The 20,188-nt window shown below is 31.2% G+C and overlaps 1 protein-coding gene across 1 annotated transcript in view; it reads right to left on the bottom strand.

Annotated features, from left to right (window-relative positions):
• LOC134697782 (anoctamin-7-like) overlaps positions 1 to 20,188 on the bottom strand; it is a 57,402-nt gene that overhangs the window by 8,719 nt on the left and 28,495 nt on the right. The window contains exons 11-15 of the mRNA XM_063560069.1: positions 19,329 to 19,365; positions 17,300 to 17,409; positions 16,034 to 16,185; positions 2,372 to 2,507; positions 842 to 971 (exon numbers count right to left, since the gene is read on the bottom strand). Coding sequence (XP_063416139.1) covers positions 842 to 971; positions 2,372 to 2,507; positions 16,034 to 16,185; positions 17,300 to 17,409; positions 19,329 to 19,365 — 565 coding nt within the window. The remainder of the gene's footprint in view (positions 1 to 841; positions 972 to 2,371; positions 2,508 to 16,033; positions 16,186 to 17,299; positions 17,410 to 19,328; positions 19,366 to 20,188) is intronic.

Genomic DNA, 20,188 nt, shown 5'->3' with positions numbered 1-20,188 from the left:
AATCTATTCTGTTTAAAATATAACAATCTTGATAAGGGTACAATAAAATAGTAAACACCCAAGAGAGAGAGGCTAGAACAATTCTAAAATTTGAAAAATGATGTCGATTATATAGTTATTTACAACAAATCTGCACGAATATGCTATAATAGATAATCATGGTAATGTGCGGTATGAACTACATGTAGTACAATTCTTAAATATCTAATGTGGCGACCGTTAAGACACATTTACACTGTAGGAGATCCTTAGTAGCTCTGCAATTACATGTACCATTACAGAGTATGATGTATTAAAATCCAGTGGAGTGACTGTTAAAAGAATGGGTAATCAGTATGTGTTTGCAAGTCCGGCTTTCCTTGAAAGAACCCACAGATAAAAAGCCTGACTGCTTTATATGATAACTAGCTCTCTCCAGAAGGTCTTTGAGCCTTTCTGGTCTACAGAAAACCAGTACAGATGGCTTGGGAAAGCTCTTGAGTATTTAAAGATGTTTTTCGATTTTTTTTTAATTTTCGCCGACAAGGTGTGATACATGCAAATTGTCAAATTGCGGATAGAAGTTTTTATATTATAAAAATAGATTTCGGCTAATGCTGTTATGACCCCCATTCTCATCAATATCGTTTCTTTTTTGGCATCAATTTTTTAAGTAATCGCGAAGTTCTTGTTGTCGCCTTTTTTGCAGTATCGTTGTTGGGGCAAATCAGCAAATTGCACTAAGAAAAATTGCCAACACCCGGGCCATACCAACAAAATTGATTTGCTCACTCTAATATACGACAAAAAGGCAACATCAAGAACTTGCGTCATGAATATCGTATCGTGGCACAAACATTACCTATATCTTGTGCTATCGTTGCTAAAGGTCTTCTGTACCACCAAAGCATCCTTTTTGCATCTAACCTGATGTCAATAAGAACTGTGATTAGAGCAATTAGTGGTGCTATCGGAAGTGAGGCTGCAAACAACTGAAAAAAAAATCTTCAAATATTTGTATTGAATTTGTATAAGCAGCAATTACATGAAATGATCATAACATATAAATACAAAGTAGACCAAGTTTAAAAAGTCAAATGTTGTTTATACATCATTTATTTGTGTCGGATAAGTGTCATAATTATTGTTATGATATATTTCAATAGATCTTAACAAATGTCATCAATGTGTATTGGCTTCAGATCAATGAATCAATGACTGCAGACAATGCAAACAAAAATTGGTGGTGGTCACTGGATACTAATAGCTCCTCAAGCCAAAAGAAACTGACCAAATAAAAGCAAAAGTGTTTCCTCATATCTAATTTCTTTTCTTATACCTTGTTATATTATGTAATAAATGTATTCTGAGTCTTACGGAACCGGGTGTTCATTAACATCAGTTATGGGTGTTGTTCCCCAACACCCACTTTAAAAGTATGACAGCAAAAAGAACCTGATACCTTGTTTAGGTACTGTGTACTATACATGCTATTGCTACTTGTTCTTGCTTCTTGTACGTACTTTTGTTATTGATTCAGGAACTTTAACATTAAATCACAAAAGCAATTTCAGAGGTTATATAAAAAAAGTAGTCAAACTTTTTTAAGATTTTCAAGAGCAGAATTGTGAATTTAAAACCTGACTTGTAAAAATTTGTTATTGATTTTCAAGGATTTCCAGTTTTTTCCTGCCGAAAGTTTCATATTCTCTAGGCTGTCGTACACCAATAGAACATTACCGCCATGACATCATTGAATGTTGCAATTGGTCCAAGGACACAGTTATCGTCCTTTGGGTTTCGTTGTCTACGAATATAGTCCCTAGTATAAACAGTGTATAACTTGCATGTTTTATTTGATACACTTTCCCAATTTATTTTTTGATATTAATTGCATGAAATATTAAGTAGGGGGATGTAGTTACATGTCAAAAAAATGTTGGTGCTGATTCTTTATGCAAAGTAGTGAATTGGTCTAGTTCTAAAAGGTCAAATTGTATCACGTCTGAAGCTGTCAAACTGAGTTTTACACCCCCATAACACAGAATTGTCAATATTTTGAGTTAGAGCTGGTAAAAAATTCTATAATTTTGATATTATTTGTCTCACTGGTAGTACATTACACTGTGAAAATCTTTTTGAGAAATAGCAGGTACGATTTTTATATTTGAATTTATTGTATAAAAGAAATACACTACGAAATAATTGTGTTCTTGGGCCAATTGGCGTCAAACATTAGTATTTAATAAATCATAATCATTAGTTATATATAACTCTGAGTCGAAATGTGTAAGGGCAGTACACATACAGTCTTAAAAAAGGTTAAAGGATGTAAAAAAACGGCATAACAATCATAAAATGTCGTCATATAAATAAAAAAGAATTAACAAACCATAAGAAATCCATATTGTATAATTTTCTCTGTGTGTTCTTCCATCGTGAAATCACCAAGTGAAGGTTTAAGAGCCTCTGTCTGGACATAAGGCAATTTTTCTTGCACTTTTTTGCTTATACAACGTTTAAACCACCTATTAAATAGAACAAAAACTATAATATAATTAATTGGACAAATGTATACAATACAACAGTCGATTTATTGCGTTATTGCCGTTGTCATTGTCTTAGAAGCGTTAAATATATATATAAAAAGGAGATTACAAAAACGGTAAAAATTTCAAAGGCTACATTCGAAAGAAATAACTGATTTGAAAAACGTAAAAAAAGCATGTTAACGAAAATATCCACTCAAAGACTAAACAACACGAACCAAAGAAGACTTAGGGTTTACTCCGATGCTCCAGTGAGGACTCACATTTATACAAACCTGTGTGTAGGGTAAGCCTGTGATATATACAATAATTAATTATCACAGAAATTTGAAAGCCTTATAAATTGTATTTAATGAATATTATTACAGTACACAAAAGGCTTGTACATTCAAATGGGGTAGTCGTATAGTCATATTTTTTGATGATTTATATAAATTGTACATGTTAAATCACTTACTATCATTACAATAAATGCAGAATATTATGATAAAACAAATGATATTAACTTTTTGTTCAAAATGGTTAAATACATACTCATAACCTCTCATTGTTAAGGGCATACGATACAGTTTTGATCCTGTATTTACAAGTTCATGAAAATTTGCATATAGGCTATTTTTTACCTGATTAAATCAAATATGTAATAAATAATATACCTTCGTGTGCTACTTTTTGCGTAAAATGAAGTCGAAATTTTGTATATTTGCTCGAAATTCAGATTTGTGGCCGTAATTTCTTTTTCGAAAGAAAGACATAACTTTTTTGTTATAAAAGATAAAAACAAATTGTTTTTTGTTAAATAATCGGTAATTTCTGTATTTTATAAATATCTTTAAAAAATATGCATTTTTTAATTCAGAAATGACTCATATTTATCAAATGTTCATGAATTGAGGAAAAAACGTAATTGTTTACTGCATGTTTATCACAATTAAAAAAAATCCTCTATTTACAGTTTTATAAAATTTGGGTCACATAATCTCCCTGCAAAATGAAACCAAATGCCGTTTTGAAAAATAGGGGTCCATGAACTCGTTTTCAAATTAAATCAGTTTGAATGATAAAAATCAGTCGAAAAATGTATCTTTTCCCGATATGTCACAGTTTGACGTCGCGAAAATAACAAATTACGTTAGCAACGTCATGACCTTCCCTGTAACTGTATCGTATGCCCTTAACAAAGTAATAGTAGTTGACACAAAAATTTGTATCGAATGTACGTAATTATAGTATAATGTTGAAATTGAAATGTTAACACTTGTTAATGTTTTAAAATCACAAAGCTTTTATTAAATGGCAAAATCAAAGGCTCAAACGAATGGATAACAACTTTTATTATTCTGAATCGGTAAAGGAATTTCCTTATGTTGATAATTATGAATGCAACCTGGTTATAAAGCTACATTGTAGCTTAACCTCACACTTGTAGCACAATCGCATCATATTCTATTATATTGACATCGATGTGTCAACAAAACAAACAGACATAATAAAAGACATTACAGGAAAACATGTAAAAATAGATGTGCAGTCAACATTGTGTTATAATTTAAATCGCTTTAAAAACAAACAAATATGTAACAAAGGGGCACACACTGGAACATAGACCTAGCTGTTTAGCAAAAATGAAAGAAAGGAATACACAAATTTATCATAGTACAGTCCTTGGATGGTGTAAACTTCCCACTAACACCATACACCATTACACCATACACCATACACTATTACACCACACACCTTGTACCATTACACCATACACGTTACACCTTTGCACCATACACGTTACACCTTACACCATACACGATTCCCCATTATATCTACACGATCCGAAATTACCCATAATGCAATTAAATTTCAACGACTACAAAATTATTTATTTGTTTTAAAAAACGAATTTTGATCACAATTTTGCAAACTAATATATAAAATTAAGACTTCCGTGATCATGGTCATATAAACAACACAGATCAAATACATATACATGTATGTGTTAATAAATTACACAGAAAACTTTGCTTGTACTATATATTTAGCCGTGATCTGCCTTTCTGTAGAGGCTGTGGCCTCCTTCAATAAATAACGATATGGGTTTCACTGCTTTTATTATTAAGTTTTTCGTTTTTAAAATCTAGCGTAAATTTAAAAAAAACTTGGTTTTCAGATAAAAACGACAAACAATGCAAAAAAACGTATAGTACTTAGATCATATAAACTATTCATATATAATCATGAAAGCGATATTGGTGTACAGTTAACCGGTCAAGGCGAACTCTGAAAATCGAGTATACTCGGTTTTGCGAGTTTACGATCCCGTCGTGCAATAACTAGTTATGCTTATGGCCAGCGTAATATAAATAATAATTATTTTTCTGCACCAATCAACAGTATAATCATACATATCCTTTTATTAAATTAGATGAATCATCCACAAAATAGCTTTCACATCTCATCTTCACTAAAAACTAAAACGCACGAACCTAAAAATATACTGGTAAATTTTTGCAATTTCTTTTTTTTTTCTCCCTTAAAATGTCGAGATTGAAAACGCATTTTTTTTCCTTTAGAGTACGATATGACGTGTTATTCTAAAATGAACTTGACTCGATTTTTTTCCCCTCAAATTTTGAAAAAAAAATCTTATTTTTTTTTAAAGTAATACTCCTTATACGTTTAACCAAGGTTGGTTTAACATTCAAAGTTTTTGTTTTATGTTAATAAAAAGTATGTATCTTTCACTCAGTAAGGACATTGGTCAGCAGAAATTCAAGGTTGGTCAGATTTTAGTGTTCACGTTTCTTGGACCAACATATTTTTGGTCATGCAGAGTAATCCTTGATCACAACTCTGTTGAACCTCCTACGGCATCCATTGGTTATTAAAAAGATTAAATAAAAGAACCGGTAAAAACAAACATATAAACCTATCAAATGCACCGTTAATGAAATAAAAATATTGCCAGTGGACCACTCCAACCTCCTTTATTGACGCTTACAATATTCAACCCTCGAATTAAGCTTTCCAATCTAACTAAAATTCAAAACTTGCTTTCTAACCGATCTTTTCATGTACCGGACAGGCAACACTCGTTATTTTATAAGAAAAGTCTGCTTCTCCGTGTTATTAACTTGTGAAAGACATAGCCGAAATTTCGGTATTGAAGTGAATCTACATCTCACAAACAGGATTTTTAAATAACGATTTTGAGTGACCACCTACCAAACCAAGCTCTGAAGATACATCACTCCCATTTTGTTTGGGTGTGAATCATCGATGTTTACAGCAGTATCAAAGAATTAGATGATGACGGTAGAAAGAACAATGGGCGTCATGGGCAAATATTACATGCATATCGGACCATGAGTTGTCAATCTGTATGAAAAAGATTTCCAATACAACCATATTGGGTAGGAATATTTACATGCTATACACTCGTACTAAAGTATGAATAGGTTCTTGTGTCGTTCACCTTAGACACACATCTTTTTAACGATATTTAAAAAAAAGACGGAACCAATTTAATGTCATTTTGCTATATTTTTAATATAACTATAATTCTTTTATATGGCAAGAAAACCCCTATTTAGCGGACAAGCAGTTTATTCTTTTTTCTGTTATTGAATACCAAGAAAGAAAATAAATCCCGAACTTAATTTTAAACTTTGATACTCAATAGTTTTCCAGCAAAATATTCACATCCCTTGGGGATAATTAGTGGACGTCCAGTGGCATATATATAACATGCATGTCGGAACAGGAAATTTGGCAAAAAGTACTTTCAGAACCATGTTCATATTATAAAACATTATACCCAACAATTGTGATGACGAATTCCTTCCTTTGTTCGAGAACAATTTTATTGAAATAGAAATCTGTGATTTTACCATGTCCATAACTTCGATGAACCATAAAGCAAGTTAAATATCGACCTGTATTTAATTCAAAATGGTTTTTCGTTTTCTTCTTTTTGGTCACGTGTATACAATAGTCCATCGAAATCCCATGATAACATACATGTACTGATTTCTTGCGACGACTAGTCTATTTACAAAACTTTCAACCCAAATTAAACAAAATGTATGTTTCTTTCTTATGTTCAATGAAAAAATGCCGGTATATAATTTTAGATTGCAACTATCTATAGTTCGTAATTTTTATCCTGGCGTACAATCGAATGGTCGACAAGTGCGTATATTTTTGTTTAATCAATATTTCTTGTATGTTTCAAACTGTCCTTTACTTTTGACTACTAGACGAATACTTACATTTTCCCAAATTTACCCTTGGAAAAATGTATAAACAGATTTTTATTTTATTAAATTTTTTTTTTTAGTTATTTAGATTTTTATAAATAATATTCTTTACACCAGAAATATTATTTATAAACAAGCGTTTGAGTTTTAGTAATATTGACTAGTATATCACTACCGGAAACGCAAGACAGAGATGTATATTTTACACCCGACAGGAAATCGCTTGAATACCTGGACGTGTCACCTCACAATACCTTTTGGAGTAATACCTTTAACCATGCAGTTGATCAGACGGTGTCTTCTCATTTATCCAACTTTTAAAAATAAGGTATTCTCATTTAGCCAACTTTTTATTTTTGTTAATTTTTGGGTTGTTTGTTTAGTTATAAGAAGGTGTCTTTCTAAAATTTGACAGTAAATTTGTTCCTGTATGTTTTTATTTTATTTAAAACATATATATAAAATAGGCGATAGTAAACTTATTACATTTTATTTTTAAATAAAATTTGGTATATTTCAAATAATAAAAAAATGTTTCATAAATTTATACAGAAGAAACCCACAAATCAGTAATATTTGGTCATTTGAGGTTTTGCACTAATTTGCATTTATACGTCTAGTAACATGTATAATTGGTATATCATTTTTACTTCCCAATCTGGATAGCCTTTGGTAGTATCGTATTGCTTCAAAATCCATAAGTTAGTACCTTAGTCTTTTCGAAAACAATTTTCACAGAACACTTATTTATGATCATTTATGACTTTGAACTATGACTTTTTATCGAAATTCCCATATAAATAGTTGAAAACAACATGCAAACCTTGGTTACTTAAAAAAAAATCCGTATCAAATTAGTAAGTCGGATAATACAACCGTACGCTTGACAAGATACTCGCAATTATGACTACATTAGGTTTCTGTCGTTTTGGTCTTTTGTGATTCATAGACATATCGTGGCTTGAAACGGTAAAGATGGTCAAAATGGCGGCACGAAAATAATCATTGATACTCTAAATTTGAAATCGATGGTGATCTCTTGTCTAGCAGAATACAACTTTAATATCTATGAATATCAGCATTTTTATACAGAATGGACATGTGTTGTGAAAAGGTTTTTGATATTGTTGTTGAAAACTGGACATGGTGGTTACTTGTTGATGTTTGTATAAGGTTGTCTTTGTTGTTTCTTTATTGATAAACATGATGTTGATTTGCCTCTTCTTGTTTTCTGAGTTCTTCTACAGTTCTTGTAGGTAGAAGGATGTTTGAACATCTGGGGACTACATGTCGTTGTTGTGGACAGCTTGGCAGCGAGAGTGGGACTCGCGCCTTCTTACCCTTTTTAATGAAATAAATAAGACAACTCAATTTGCTGGTAGGAACAAGGATTGTATTGTGTATAATGTCATGTCTTTTCTTTTTGATCGTTAAATATTACAGTGCATAAATCATACAGATTAACAATAAGATTATCATTTGACAATAACAAATATATTTCTATTTCAAATATTGCTCGAATTAAACTTATCATATTTATTGAATTATTTCCTATTAATTTGCAATTAATTTATTTTATTAAATTACTTTAAGTAACATTATATAACTTACCTTTTTAATGAAATAAATAAGACAACTCAATTTGCTGGTAGGAACAAGGATTGTATTGTGTATAATGTGCGGGCAGTAGACTTATATTTGCTTTTATAGTCACTACTCATTACCCGACATTCTTGTTCCCCAGACAAGATTGAGCTTCTTGGAATGTGTTGCCAAAACATTTATTGCTTCATAATATGCAAATTATATTTATTTGTTTTTGAAAAGCATTTGGACTTTTATTTCTTAAATTAAATAAAATAATATTTTTGGAAGAATTTCAATTTCTGATCTTCATTATAATTGATGATTAAAGATTTGTTAAATTTTAATTAATATCTTGTGTACGTCAATCTTCGTATCTAAACTTTTTGATTGGTTATTTATACAATCTTGTGTGCCTAAATGTATTACTGAATATTCATGATGCTGTAGTATCTACACATTCTGCGAATATGGTTATAACCTTGGATGTAATATCAATTCGACATACATCTGTCCGGCAACCTTCTAAACGCGTGCCAAATAACAAATGAGGTTCTTGACTTGTACTATTTTTGCTTATCATGCATCTAAGATAATGCTTGTTATTCGATATCTTCTATATGTGTTTTCTTCTTACTTTATTTTCATATATCAATGAATCATTTTCAATTTCTAATTATTTCTAAAAGTGTCCTAAATCCTTTCATAACACATGCTATCAATTTTTGATTTTTTTGCGGAGTTTACCTTTAACATGTTTAATAAAAATCAATATCGTTTTTTGTGAAAAATCACTTTCCCCCCATTCTATAAACAATTTCAGGTCCTTTGTGCACCTATCAAACTCCTCTGCGGTCTTTTGTGCTCCTTTGTGCACAAAAGAGGTTCTTTGCGGTGTTTTTAGAGACAGCAATAACATTTCTTGTGAATGTATGTTTGTTTTCCTTCAAAACTGTCGTTTTGTAAATTTATTCAGCAACAAATTAAACTATTCATTTTTTAATACCATACAAGAGTTGGTTTTTAAATAGAATGTCTTTCCCCTCTTACTTTCAAGGGAAATCAACAACCTGTTTACCCCCCTTTTTTTATTCCCCAGGTCCAAGAAAAGTTGTTTAACGTCTAGTGGCAAATATTAATTTGATGCATGTTTAGGACGTTTAAAATAATGATCAATTGGCAATTAAGTTAAATAGTAAAATAAATAAAAGCAAAATATATAGATATAGGAATATAGAAACGACGCTCTGACACCCCTCCCTCTTCCAATCCCCCCTCCAAAAAAAAAACCACACTCAAACTCGCATATATACATCTCTAAAAAAATCATTTCATGGTGCCCCCTATATATTGGCTATCAAAATGATTGTGTTTTTATTACTTATTAAACAATTAAAAATACTGCTTGTAAATACTGTAGCACATAAAATTACTCCACTTAAATCATGAATAGTCGGTAAACGGAAAAGAAAGTCACAAAATGTTTAAGTGAAAGTATTTGTCAGAAGTATGTTGGAATACTCGTGAAAAAGTCACTATGTACTAAATATTTATTGGGAATGTTTCTCATTATATTCATATATATGTGCAGCCATATGACTTTTTTTCCGTGACTTTTTTTCCAACATTCGAATGGTCATGCTTTGCGAATTTCTTTGACATAGATGATGCATTCTGTATCATCGGGCTAGCCTATATAAGTACTGAGTGTTATACCTTGACTTTTCCGGGTATTACAAATCAGCATGTATATTACTAATTTCATATTTTATTGACCGAATGAAAATATGTTTATATTCAAGGAAACATTGGGTATCAAATTAATATAGGTGGTTTTTATTTATCTTGGTATTAAATTAAAGAAATTTGAAAATACTATTGCGTGTCTGGTATTAAGTAGACTTGTTGACTATTACCGTATAAATAATATGTTCTATACTGCAGAATATGAATGACAAGTCTTGCAAAGGAACAAGATATAAAGCACTCGGCTACTATGGAGTCCACTCTGTCTTAAACAGTTCACAATCGTTTTCTTGCATTAATAAATCGTTTCAGCTGAACTATCTTTTTTTTACGTTTTCATTCTATCTACATAAGCAAACTTGAGTTTCGATATTTTACCAAATGATACAAAACATTTAAATGTGTCGTAAGTATTACTCCATATATAAAAAAGAACATGTGGTATGATTGCCAATGAGACAACTGTCCACAAGAGACCAAAATGACTCAAGCATTAACAATTGTAGATCACCGTACGGCCTTCAACAACGAGCAAAGCCCATACCGGTTAGTCAGCTATAAAATGCCCCAATATGACAATGTAAAACAATTCAAACGAGAAAACTCACGGCCTTATTTGTATAAAAAAATGAACGAAAAACAAATATGTAACACATAAACAAACGACAACCACTAAATTACAGGCTCTTGACTTGGGACAGGCACATCCATAAATAATCGGTGGCGGGGTTAAACATGTTAGCGGTATCCCAACCCTCCCATATTTTTTTAAATGATATTTCGTCCTTAATATGCATGAAATTTTGCCACTGGACGTTATGCAATCAACAATCAATCGATAAAATTTTGAACTAAAATATGAATTCTAATATTCTAAATTCGTTTTTGTGCAGAAATAAATTCCATAGAATAGATTTAGTATGTAAATATATGAAAAGAGTATCTTGTGGACTTGTGATATAGTTGATATTATCAAAATTTTAATATTGGTTCCATAGTTTGCTGTTCGTCGCCTCCCCACTTGGATTGACACCAATCATTTGGCTGTTGTCTGCTCTTTGGTTGTTTTGTTGTCTCTTTCCACACATTCCCCATTTCCATTCTCAATTTTATCGTATGTTTATTTTTATTGTATATGCCAGAAAATGTATTAGCCCAGTTTAAATGAAAATAAAGAGAATTAGGATATTGTTGAAGAGAAAATACATTTCCGTGTGGAATTCGCCTCAGGTGTTTTTTCAAGTTTGATATCTAAGTTAACTTCTTAATCCGCAATCCACATTTCCCCGACAAACTTGTATATTGTGTACCATCATGCTCATGTGACCATCAGGGACGGAAATATGTTAAGATGGTTTAAACTCTGTCAAAACCAAATAAATTCATTCATGCAAGCAGTAAAACATTTCATGAAAGAGTGAAATTATATGAAACAATTTTTCAACTTCTATCTTTCATGCGTTTAGCTTAACATGTGAAAAAACGGGAAGTGACTTTAAATAGACAAATGGACAACTATATACATGGCAATGCATGGTATACAAACATATGTATTGTTATTTTCTGTAGTTATCATATGAAATGTAGAAAATACCCAATTCAGATATCCTCATTACACATAATCTGTTGAAATGCGTAGACAGCATGGGAGTTTGTTTTTCCAGCTCCTATATTCGTAAATATTTTCTTCGTCTAAAAAGTGATCGATGTTTATAGTTCTTATTAGTCCTGAATTTTATAGGAAGAATCACCTCTTAACACAATCGTAAGAAGAAAGGGGGGAACCTTGAATGACACAGTACAAAACTCCCAGTATATTATATTTTACCATGGCAATTATAACGCCTAATCTATATATAATTTTGTTTACTACAAACATGATCATGATGATACCGACAATAAACATGATAAAATTATACCACCAGCTAGTCAATTGTACCATGTTGGTACTACTTCTACTACTTTGTGTTACACGACGTTCCTCAAAACAGGACTTAGTATAGAAAGTCCCTGCTCAAAATAAGGCAATTTTGACATTTCAAAGAACACAGGTGCTTTTTCGTTTTATTTTGCCTGGCATTGTTGGTATGTTTTCGGCTTATAAGTTTGAAATCTCCATTGCACGTTATATGTTGCCTCCCTTATTGTGCAGCAGCAAATATTCCAGAAGTACGTAATAAATACTTAGGATCTCGCATCATTACTAAAAAAATAATATAAGTATTAATGAATCCTTTTTTTCAGACTGGATACTATGCTCATCTCGGGGCCTTTAATAGCTGACTTACTTTGGTCTCTTGTGGAGAGTGGTCTCATTAACAATCATATACTATAGTACCATATCTCCTTTTAACATGTTTAATGGGCGCACTACATGTATGTTTGTACGCATTTGGAAACTAAAATGTTTTACGTTTTCACTCAACTTTTGATTACATTTGCACGCATTTATTTAACGGGCTTATTCCAATCAATCTAGATTGCCAGCATGTTCTCTTTTATTAAAAAAAGTGTCTCGCAACAAAATTTCAGTGATTTGATACCTCAAGCTGACTTGTATAGTAAAATTATATCAATGCATTTAACCAATACTGACCATATTTATATTTTATTATGTAAATCTATATATATAGCTGCATAGAAAATCAGCACTATTTTGATATCAGAATGCATTGCATTAAACAAATGATAGCAACACTGCAACACAATGTCAACACAAATTTATTCCAATCATTTAGATTGCCAGCATATCCTCTTTTTATTCAAAATAGTGTCTTGCAACAAAATTTCAGTGATTTGATACCTCAAGCTGACTCATATAATAAAATTATTATAACGCATCAACAAAATTTCAGTGATTTGATACCTCAACAATTCTCAACCTGACTCATATAATAAAATTATTTTAATGCGTCAACAAAATTTTAGTGATTTGATACCTTAAGCTCACTCACATAACTCATAAAATAAAACTATTTAAACGCCTCAACAAAATTTCAGTGATTTGATACCTCAAGATGACTCATACAATACAAGTATTTTAACGCATCAACAAAATTTCAGTGATTTGATACCTCAACAATGCTCAAGCTGACTCGTATAATAAAATTATTTTAATGCGTCAACGAAATTTCAGTAATATGATAACTTAAGCTCACTCATATGATAAAACTATTTTAACGCGTCAACAAAATTTCAGTGATTTGATACTCAACAATGCTCTAGCTGATTCATATAATAAAATTATTTTAACACGTCAACACAATTTCAGTGATTTGATATCTCAAGCTGACTCGTATAGTAAAATTATTTTAAGGTGTCAACAAAATTTCAGTAATTTGATGCCTCAAGCTGACTCATAAAATAAAATTATTCTAATTCATCAACCAAAACTGACCATATTTGCACTTTATTATGTAAATCAATATAGCAGCATAGTAAATCAGCAATAATTTGATGTCAGAATGGATTGCATTATATAAATTTGGTAGATTGTTGGCATGTCTTATTTTTATTCAAAATATTGTCTCGCAACAATATTTCAGTGATTTGAAACCTCAGGCTGACCATGCTGAATCATATAATACAATTATTTAAACATGTTATTTATTATCCCGGCCATCAGGACAAATCTATTAACACAATTGACGAGATTGTTCATAATTATAGTATATAGTATATACAACACCTTATGTGCAACGCATGCTACATGTAACGTACACTGTACAGTGTACAATTTTCTTTTGAACATTTTAAACAGAATCGTAAATCCAAGGCAAACAAACGTGAATTACGAATGAATATTTATGAAGAGCCTGTCAAAAATGGGGAACGAAGCAACGTCAAAAATGATGTTGATAACCCATGATATAAAAATAATGTTCCTATGCATGGATAACCTCTTTATACGGCTTCTAGTTAACAATTTTTTTCCCTTAATTTATGATAGCTGCAAGGGATAACAATTATCCAATCTTATAGCCATTGTTCACTATAAATAAGAATATGAAAAAATAATAAAAATAGTTACTTTTATATGTACACATTAATTTTTTTTTCGTATTCTTATTTATAATATATATAGTGTAAAGTAATTTGCTACTCTGGAATAATATTAATTAAGAATAGATTATTATTATTAATTATGTTTACAATCCGAAAAATTAAAATAAAAAGTACTTCGATTTCACCAATGAAATGTCATACACCATTCATTCACACCATTACCGATTGCACGTTACACGATCACACCATTCCTCATACACCATTACACCATTCCCCTTACACCATACACCATAGCACCATACACCTTACACCATTGCACCATACACCTTACACCATTACACCATACACGTTTTTTGGGGAAGTTTACACCATCCAAGGGCTGTATAATAACACAATGATGGCATGTGTAAGAACAGAGTCACGTCATATTTGTATAAAAGATTCACAAAGAGGCATAGAGATAAAGTACACTAGCAAAATGAAAGACAAACACACATAACTGTTCTATAATATTATATATTAAGTGGTTAAGTTAAATTTTCCTATTTTCCTACATACAAAATATGCAAAGTCGGCCAATAAAATCATGGAAATGAGCTGTGTTCAAACATTTACAAACTAATTAGGAGTTACTTTTATATTACCTTATCTCATATATTTACCATAAAGATTAGAGTATGCAAAAAGTTTCAACTGCAATAGAACATGACTTAGAGTAGTGTAATCATACTCATCATTGAAACCAAATGTCCTTTACTAACCGTATCGTATTCTCCCGCAACTCACATGATAACAAACTTTGAAACAATGAAATTTTCGTGAATCCTACAATCGGACCAACATTTAATAGTTTACAACCTAAAACGAAATTGTTGGCTAAGAACTTTTTGTTTCACTTTCTTATTTTCAATTTTAGTACTAATAAAGAGGGACGAAAGATACTAGAGGGCCAGTCAAACCCATAAATCGAAAACAAACTGTCAACGCCATGGCTAAAAATAAAAAAAGACAAACAATAGAACACATAACACAACATGGAAAACTAAAGAATCAGCAACAAGAAACCCACAAAAAAAACTAGGGGTGATATCAGATGCTCCGGAAGGGTAAGCGGATCCTGCTCCACATGTGGCACCCGTCGTGGTGCTTATGTTATATCTGGTAAATAGTCTAATTCGGTAGTTCACATTCATGAAAGAAAAGGGGATAGTAGTTACGACGTAAGGAACATGTCCGATATCTCTGAACATGGTAACAAAGTTTACACTATAATAAACATGATTAATCGTTTTAAATTTTACTTTCTTACAGACGAACTAACAGATGAACAATTAAATGCAATAAAGGATATACGAGCACGCAATTGGAAATACATAATACAACCGTTGGATGGAGTCAAACATTGTTGATGCTGTTAATCCATCCTCACTATCACCCCTGTGACTTCTTGAAGGCGTTACAAAAATGGTGTTGAAAATCCGTGTGTGTATATTCACATTCTACTCTGATATTGGTGTTTTAAGATCTTCGTAACATTGGGATCAGTTCTTTTATAACTAATTAAACTTTTTTTCGTGGAAATATGCTTTATGCTAACAAGTATTAATGTCAATGATATTTTTCGATATTTTACTGTTTCAAGATGTGTTCGTGAACCCTTTAAAGTCCTTCTTAAATCTACGATAAGGCTATGTATAGGTAAGAACATGTTACAATTGAAAACGTCATTTTTCTTATTGAATTATATAGTTGGATGGTGTTCTCATTGACTAACGAATCTAATACATCATGCCCATTCATTGGTATTTAATCAAATTGGAGGTATGTTAGAGTAAACTGATTGATATTGATAAACGTTACAACCTTGTATGTGGACACTATTATAAATATATTGTTACTATCACACATATGCATACTTACAGCAAAACGATATCATTGAAGAATTTTGGCAACGGTTTGCAACTTATAAGAAAAAGAATCTGAAAGGAAAGTTCTGGCATACAGTTTCCATAAGGATTGCAATGATCTATGTATTTTTCTCCTAAACCAAAGATACCTTCCTCTCCCAATCTCTGAAAATAAATAACAAGGGAATCATGATCAATTGAAATACAACAATACTTTTAAAAGTTTGATATAATGGTTCAGAATAATTTAACTTCAATTAGAGATTCAGTACAGGGTTCAACGAATGTGATCATATTAAGAAATATTATATGTTTTTTTTTTTACTTTTCTTGCATCGTCGGTCTCTCATCTTACTAAACACAACCCTGCAAAGAACAGTATTTGCTCTGACGGTACAGATGTTTTTGAATGGCTCGGTAACATGTAGACAAACTTTCAAGACAAGAAAAGCTTCTCTCATACATAATCTAATTATCTTTAATGATTTTTGAATGACAATTCAAAATGTTACTAAATTTTGATTAATAAACGTACTATTTGATTTCCAGAGAAACATTACTCAACAGAGTAATGTATAGACAACAAAAAACAGATCATTCAAGTGTCATTTTGGTACCCGATTCTATGTAGTATCGAGCGATACTCGAGTACTCGAGTTTTTGTTAAAACCCCCTGAAATTATCTTAAGTCAAATAATGTTTATTCTTTTTCTCACATTCATCGTTTTGCAGTTATCTTTAAAGCTTTAAAGTTAAATTGTGAATATTTATAAACTTTTGCCGTAAACTGGGCTTGCACAAAATGAAGTTTCATAAAGGTGTAATACCACCAAATCATGGTTCGTCGCATCCAGTTGTATACGAAAATAGGTAAAAAAAAAAACTCTTTGAATATGACATTTGTAGGCAACCAATCCTAAATTTTATTGCAGTAAAACATTTCTGTTTCATAAACATATGTCTTGGGTATTTCAAATCACTATTATTTTTTTTATTTGGGGTTACTATAGAATATTTTGTAAACTTGAGGTTGCATGGTTTCTAAACCTTGTACATAGGTTAGAGAAGGGGAGAAACTTGTATTGGAAGGATAAAACGTTACTCATGCCAATTATATCTATATTTGAAACAAAGATAACTTCTTGACATTCTTTCGAAAAGTGCAAAGTTAACCTGTTTAACAAAGACTAATAGGGGAAATCAATGGTGGTATTACACCTAAACATAAAAATGAGCAATGTAATTTACAAAGACATGTTTATAAAGTATAGGTATATACTCCTCTGACAAAGGCTATATAAAAACAGGATGAATAGTTGTTAGCAAACTCAAAGGCGAACAACTTCACAATCAAGGCATCATCAAAAGATGTCTGTGTTCTGTGATTCTCTACAAATATATATGTAAAAGAGCTGTTGGAAGATGGTCGCTTGCATTTGGTCAAATATTAGAACATTTTTATAAAACCGGTAAATCCTTATATTGAAATCTACTAATAATATCTTCTTTATCATTTATATTTACTTTACCAGGCAAGGTAAAAAGCTTAGTAGTAGGCAAATTGAAATTGGGGTCACCGACCTCGTTAAAACGTCATCTTAGTCATGGAATTTGGGAATCGTGTCAAATTTTATGAAAAGTTCGTAACTATACTATTGTTATAACTATTTTCCGAGGAGAAAATGATTACGATAAGTTGATAAAATACTTTTCCCGCCATTTCTATTATCTATAAAATCAAGTTTGATAAAAATTGACCAATGTTTTCTCGATGAGAATTCAAAAGAATATGCGTTGATTATATCTTAACAAAATATGGAAATACAAAGGTAGGGTCACTGTAATGGAAAAAGAGATTTCTAAAAAGAGGTTAACAATTTAAATTGGCGGGCATACATTACGTCAATTATAAAAGCAACGACGAAAGACATTAGGGAGGTTTAGGCGATATTCTCACATCAAGTTATTGACAATTGAGTTCATGGTATTTGCTGTGTTATGGTTTGTTTGTTTTATACACTTCATGCAGATTTATACATACATTTTGTTACATAGATTCTAGCCATAATAGATAAGTACTATAAAAGCGGTTGGTCGAAACAATGCATTGTAGATACGAATGCTTCTATGAAAATTTCGATTCATAGAGTGTATATGTCTTGAACAGAAATTCTTATTAAATGAAGAAGATTTGTTTTGTATTATTGAATAAAAACGATCCTAAATTAACAAACATATGTATATTGACAATTAAGACAATGAAAGGAAAAAAAAGTGTCTTGCGATTTGTATCATTGTATAACATAACTCTAGATAATATGCTTTTACGCTGTATCGAAAAAAATGTGTAATGTGTTTTTCAATATTAAACACAGAAACGTTTATGTTTGTTTATACAAAAAGTGCGCACCTGGTAACTTAATATATCGATTTTTATTTCACAGGCGGAAACAGAATTGTGAAATAAAAAAACCTACAGTGTTGTTCTTATATTACACGTGAGCGTCATTGGGTTACTGTAGTATTGTCGTTTATCCGAAAACTATTTTTATATGCGTGTAAAAATGTACATGTGAGCGCCATACATGTTCATAATACGTCAGTGCAATTTGAAATTGAATTTGATGACCTTATTGATGATTAATATTCTTTCTTAATGATTTGTGGAAATATAATACAATTTTAAACCTACCATCGAAAATTTATCTAAATAGATTAGCACATACATGTATGACATTATGTTATATTTTTATTTGATTAAACCATCTTCTTGTAGAATATCCAGATCTTGACAGTCGTTTTGAGTGTGTTTGTGTTAGATTGGTGCATAGTTTACTCTATTTTTCTTCATATGTTTTATTGTGTTAGATACACTAAATTCACATTAATCATGTTAATATAAACATCATTTATTCATATATCAAATGCAAGAATGATTTAAAGACAATTTTATTTACTTCTCTGCAAATCAACCTATCAAAATGATTGTCACGTTCTCCATCGCATCAAAGAGGAATTACTCATAACGCAGAAACCTCGACGTCGTAAACCGCATTAACAATAAAGGGGTGTGCCTTGGAGAATATACAAGACGTATCGCAAATATAAAAACAAGAAACGTTTATCTAAGGCTAGACTCTCAATGTAGTTTGACCCCACATATTCTTTGGATGAATCCGAAGATATATGTTTTTGAGCCATAAAGGGGCTGACAAGAATCTATAACTTGATGAGTTATGTTTCTATATGTGTTTTATACAATGTTATATGTATATATTCCTTTTCCAAAAGTATAAAACTATTCTTACCCCAGTCTGTCAGTCTTCTCGCAATCCAGTCATAAATCTACAAAGCATATACGTTTAGAATTGTTGACCTTTTTAAACAGTGTAAACAGTATACTCTATGCATTTTATCATACTACTATGGCATTTTATCATACTACTATGGCATTTTATCATACTGCTATAAAACAAGAAGTGTGGTATGATTGCCAATGATGTAACTATCCACAAGCGATCAAATGAAACTGACAACTAAAGGTTACCGTACGGACTTCAACGATTTGTAAAAAACATACTACAAAGTCAGCTATAAATGGCCCAGAAATGACAATGTTCAAAATACAAACGAGAAGACTGCGATGCACTGTTGTTTTAATGTGTCATTTGTAAAAAGTATCTTTTTTATTTAGTTAATATTACAATGAAGTTAACTTACTTAGCTATCTACATAACACTCAAAAGAAAACTGGGGGAGTACTTGAAATCAATACCCACTTGAACATGCAACAACAGTCCACTCAACATTAGATCATATCTATTTAAAGCCAAACAAAAATAATCCCAATTGAAATCAACGCCATCCATTTGCTTAACATACTAACATCTTTTTTTTACTCACAAACGCACAAATAACCAAATTGAATCTTATCATAACATATTCTAAATAGTCTCAATTTTAAACAACGACTTGTAACAAGCATTTAATTGGATAAACCATCATATTATAAGTTTGATTTTACCTGTTTAGAATGGAAAAAAAAATCATCTGATATTGACTAGTTTGGAATAGAGGGACGAAAGATACCAAAGGGACAGTCAAACTCGTAAATCCAAAACAAACTGACAACGCCATGGCTAAAAATGAAAAAGACAAACAGAAAAAC

The sequence above is a fragment of the Mytilus trossulus genome, chromosome 14 (assembly GCF_036588685.1).
Source record: "Mytilus trossulus isolate FHL-02 chromosome 14, PNRI_Mtr1.1.1.hap1, whole genome shotgun sequence".
NCBI lineage: Eukaryota > Metazoa > Mollusca > Bivalvia > Mytilida > Mytilidae > Mytilus > Mytilus trossulus.
This window is presented reverse-complemented; position numbering and strand designations above follow the sequence as displayed.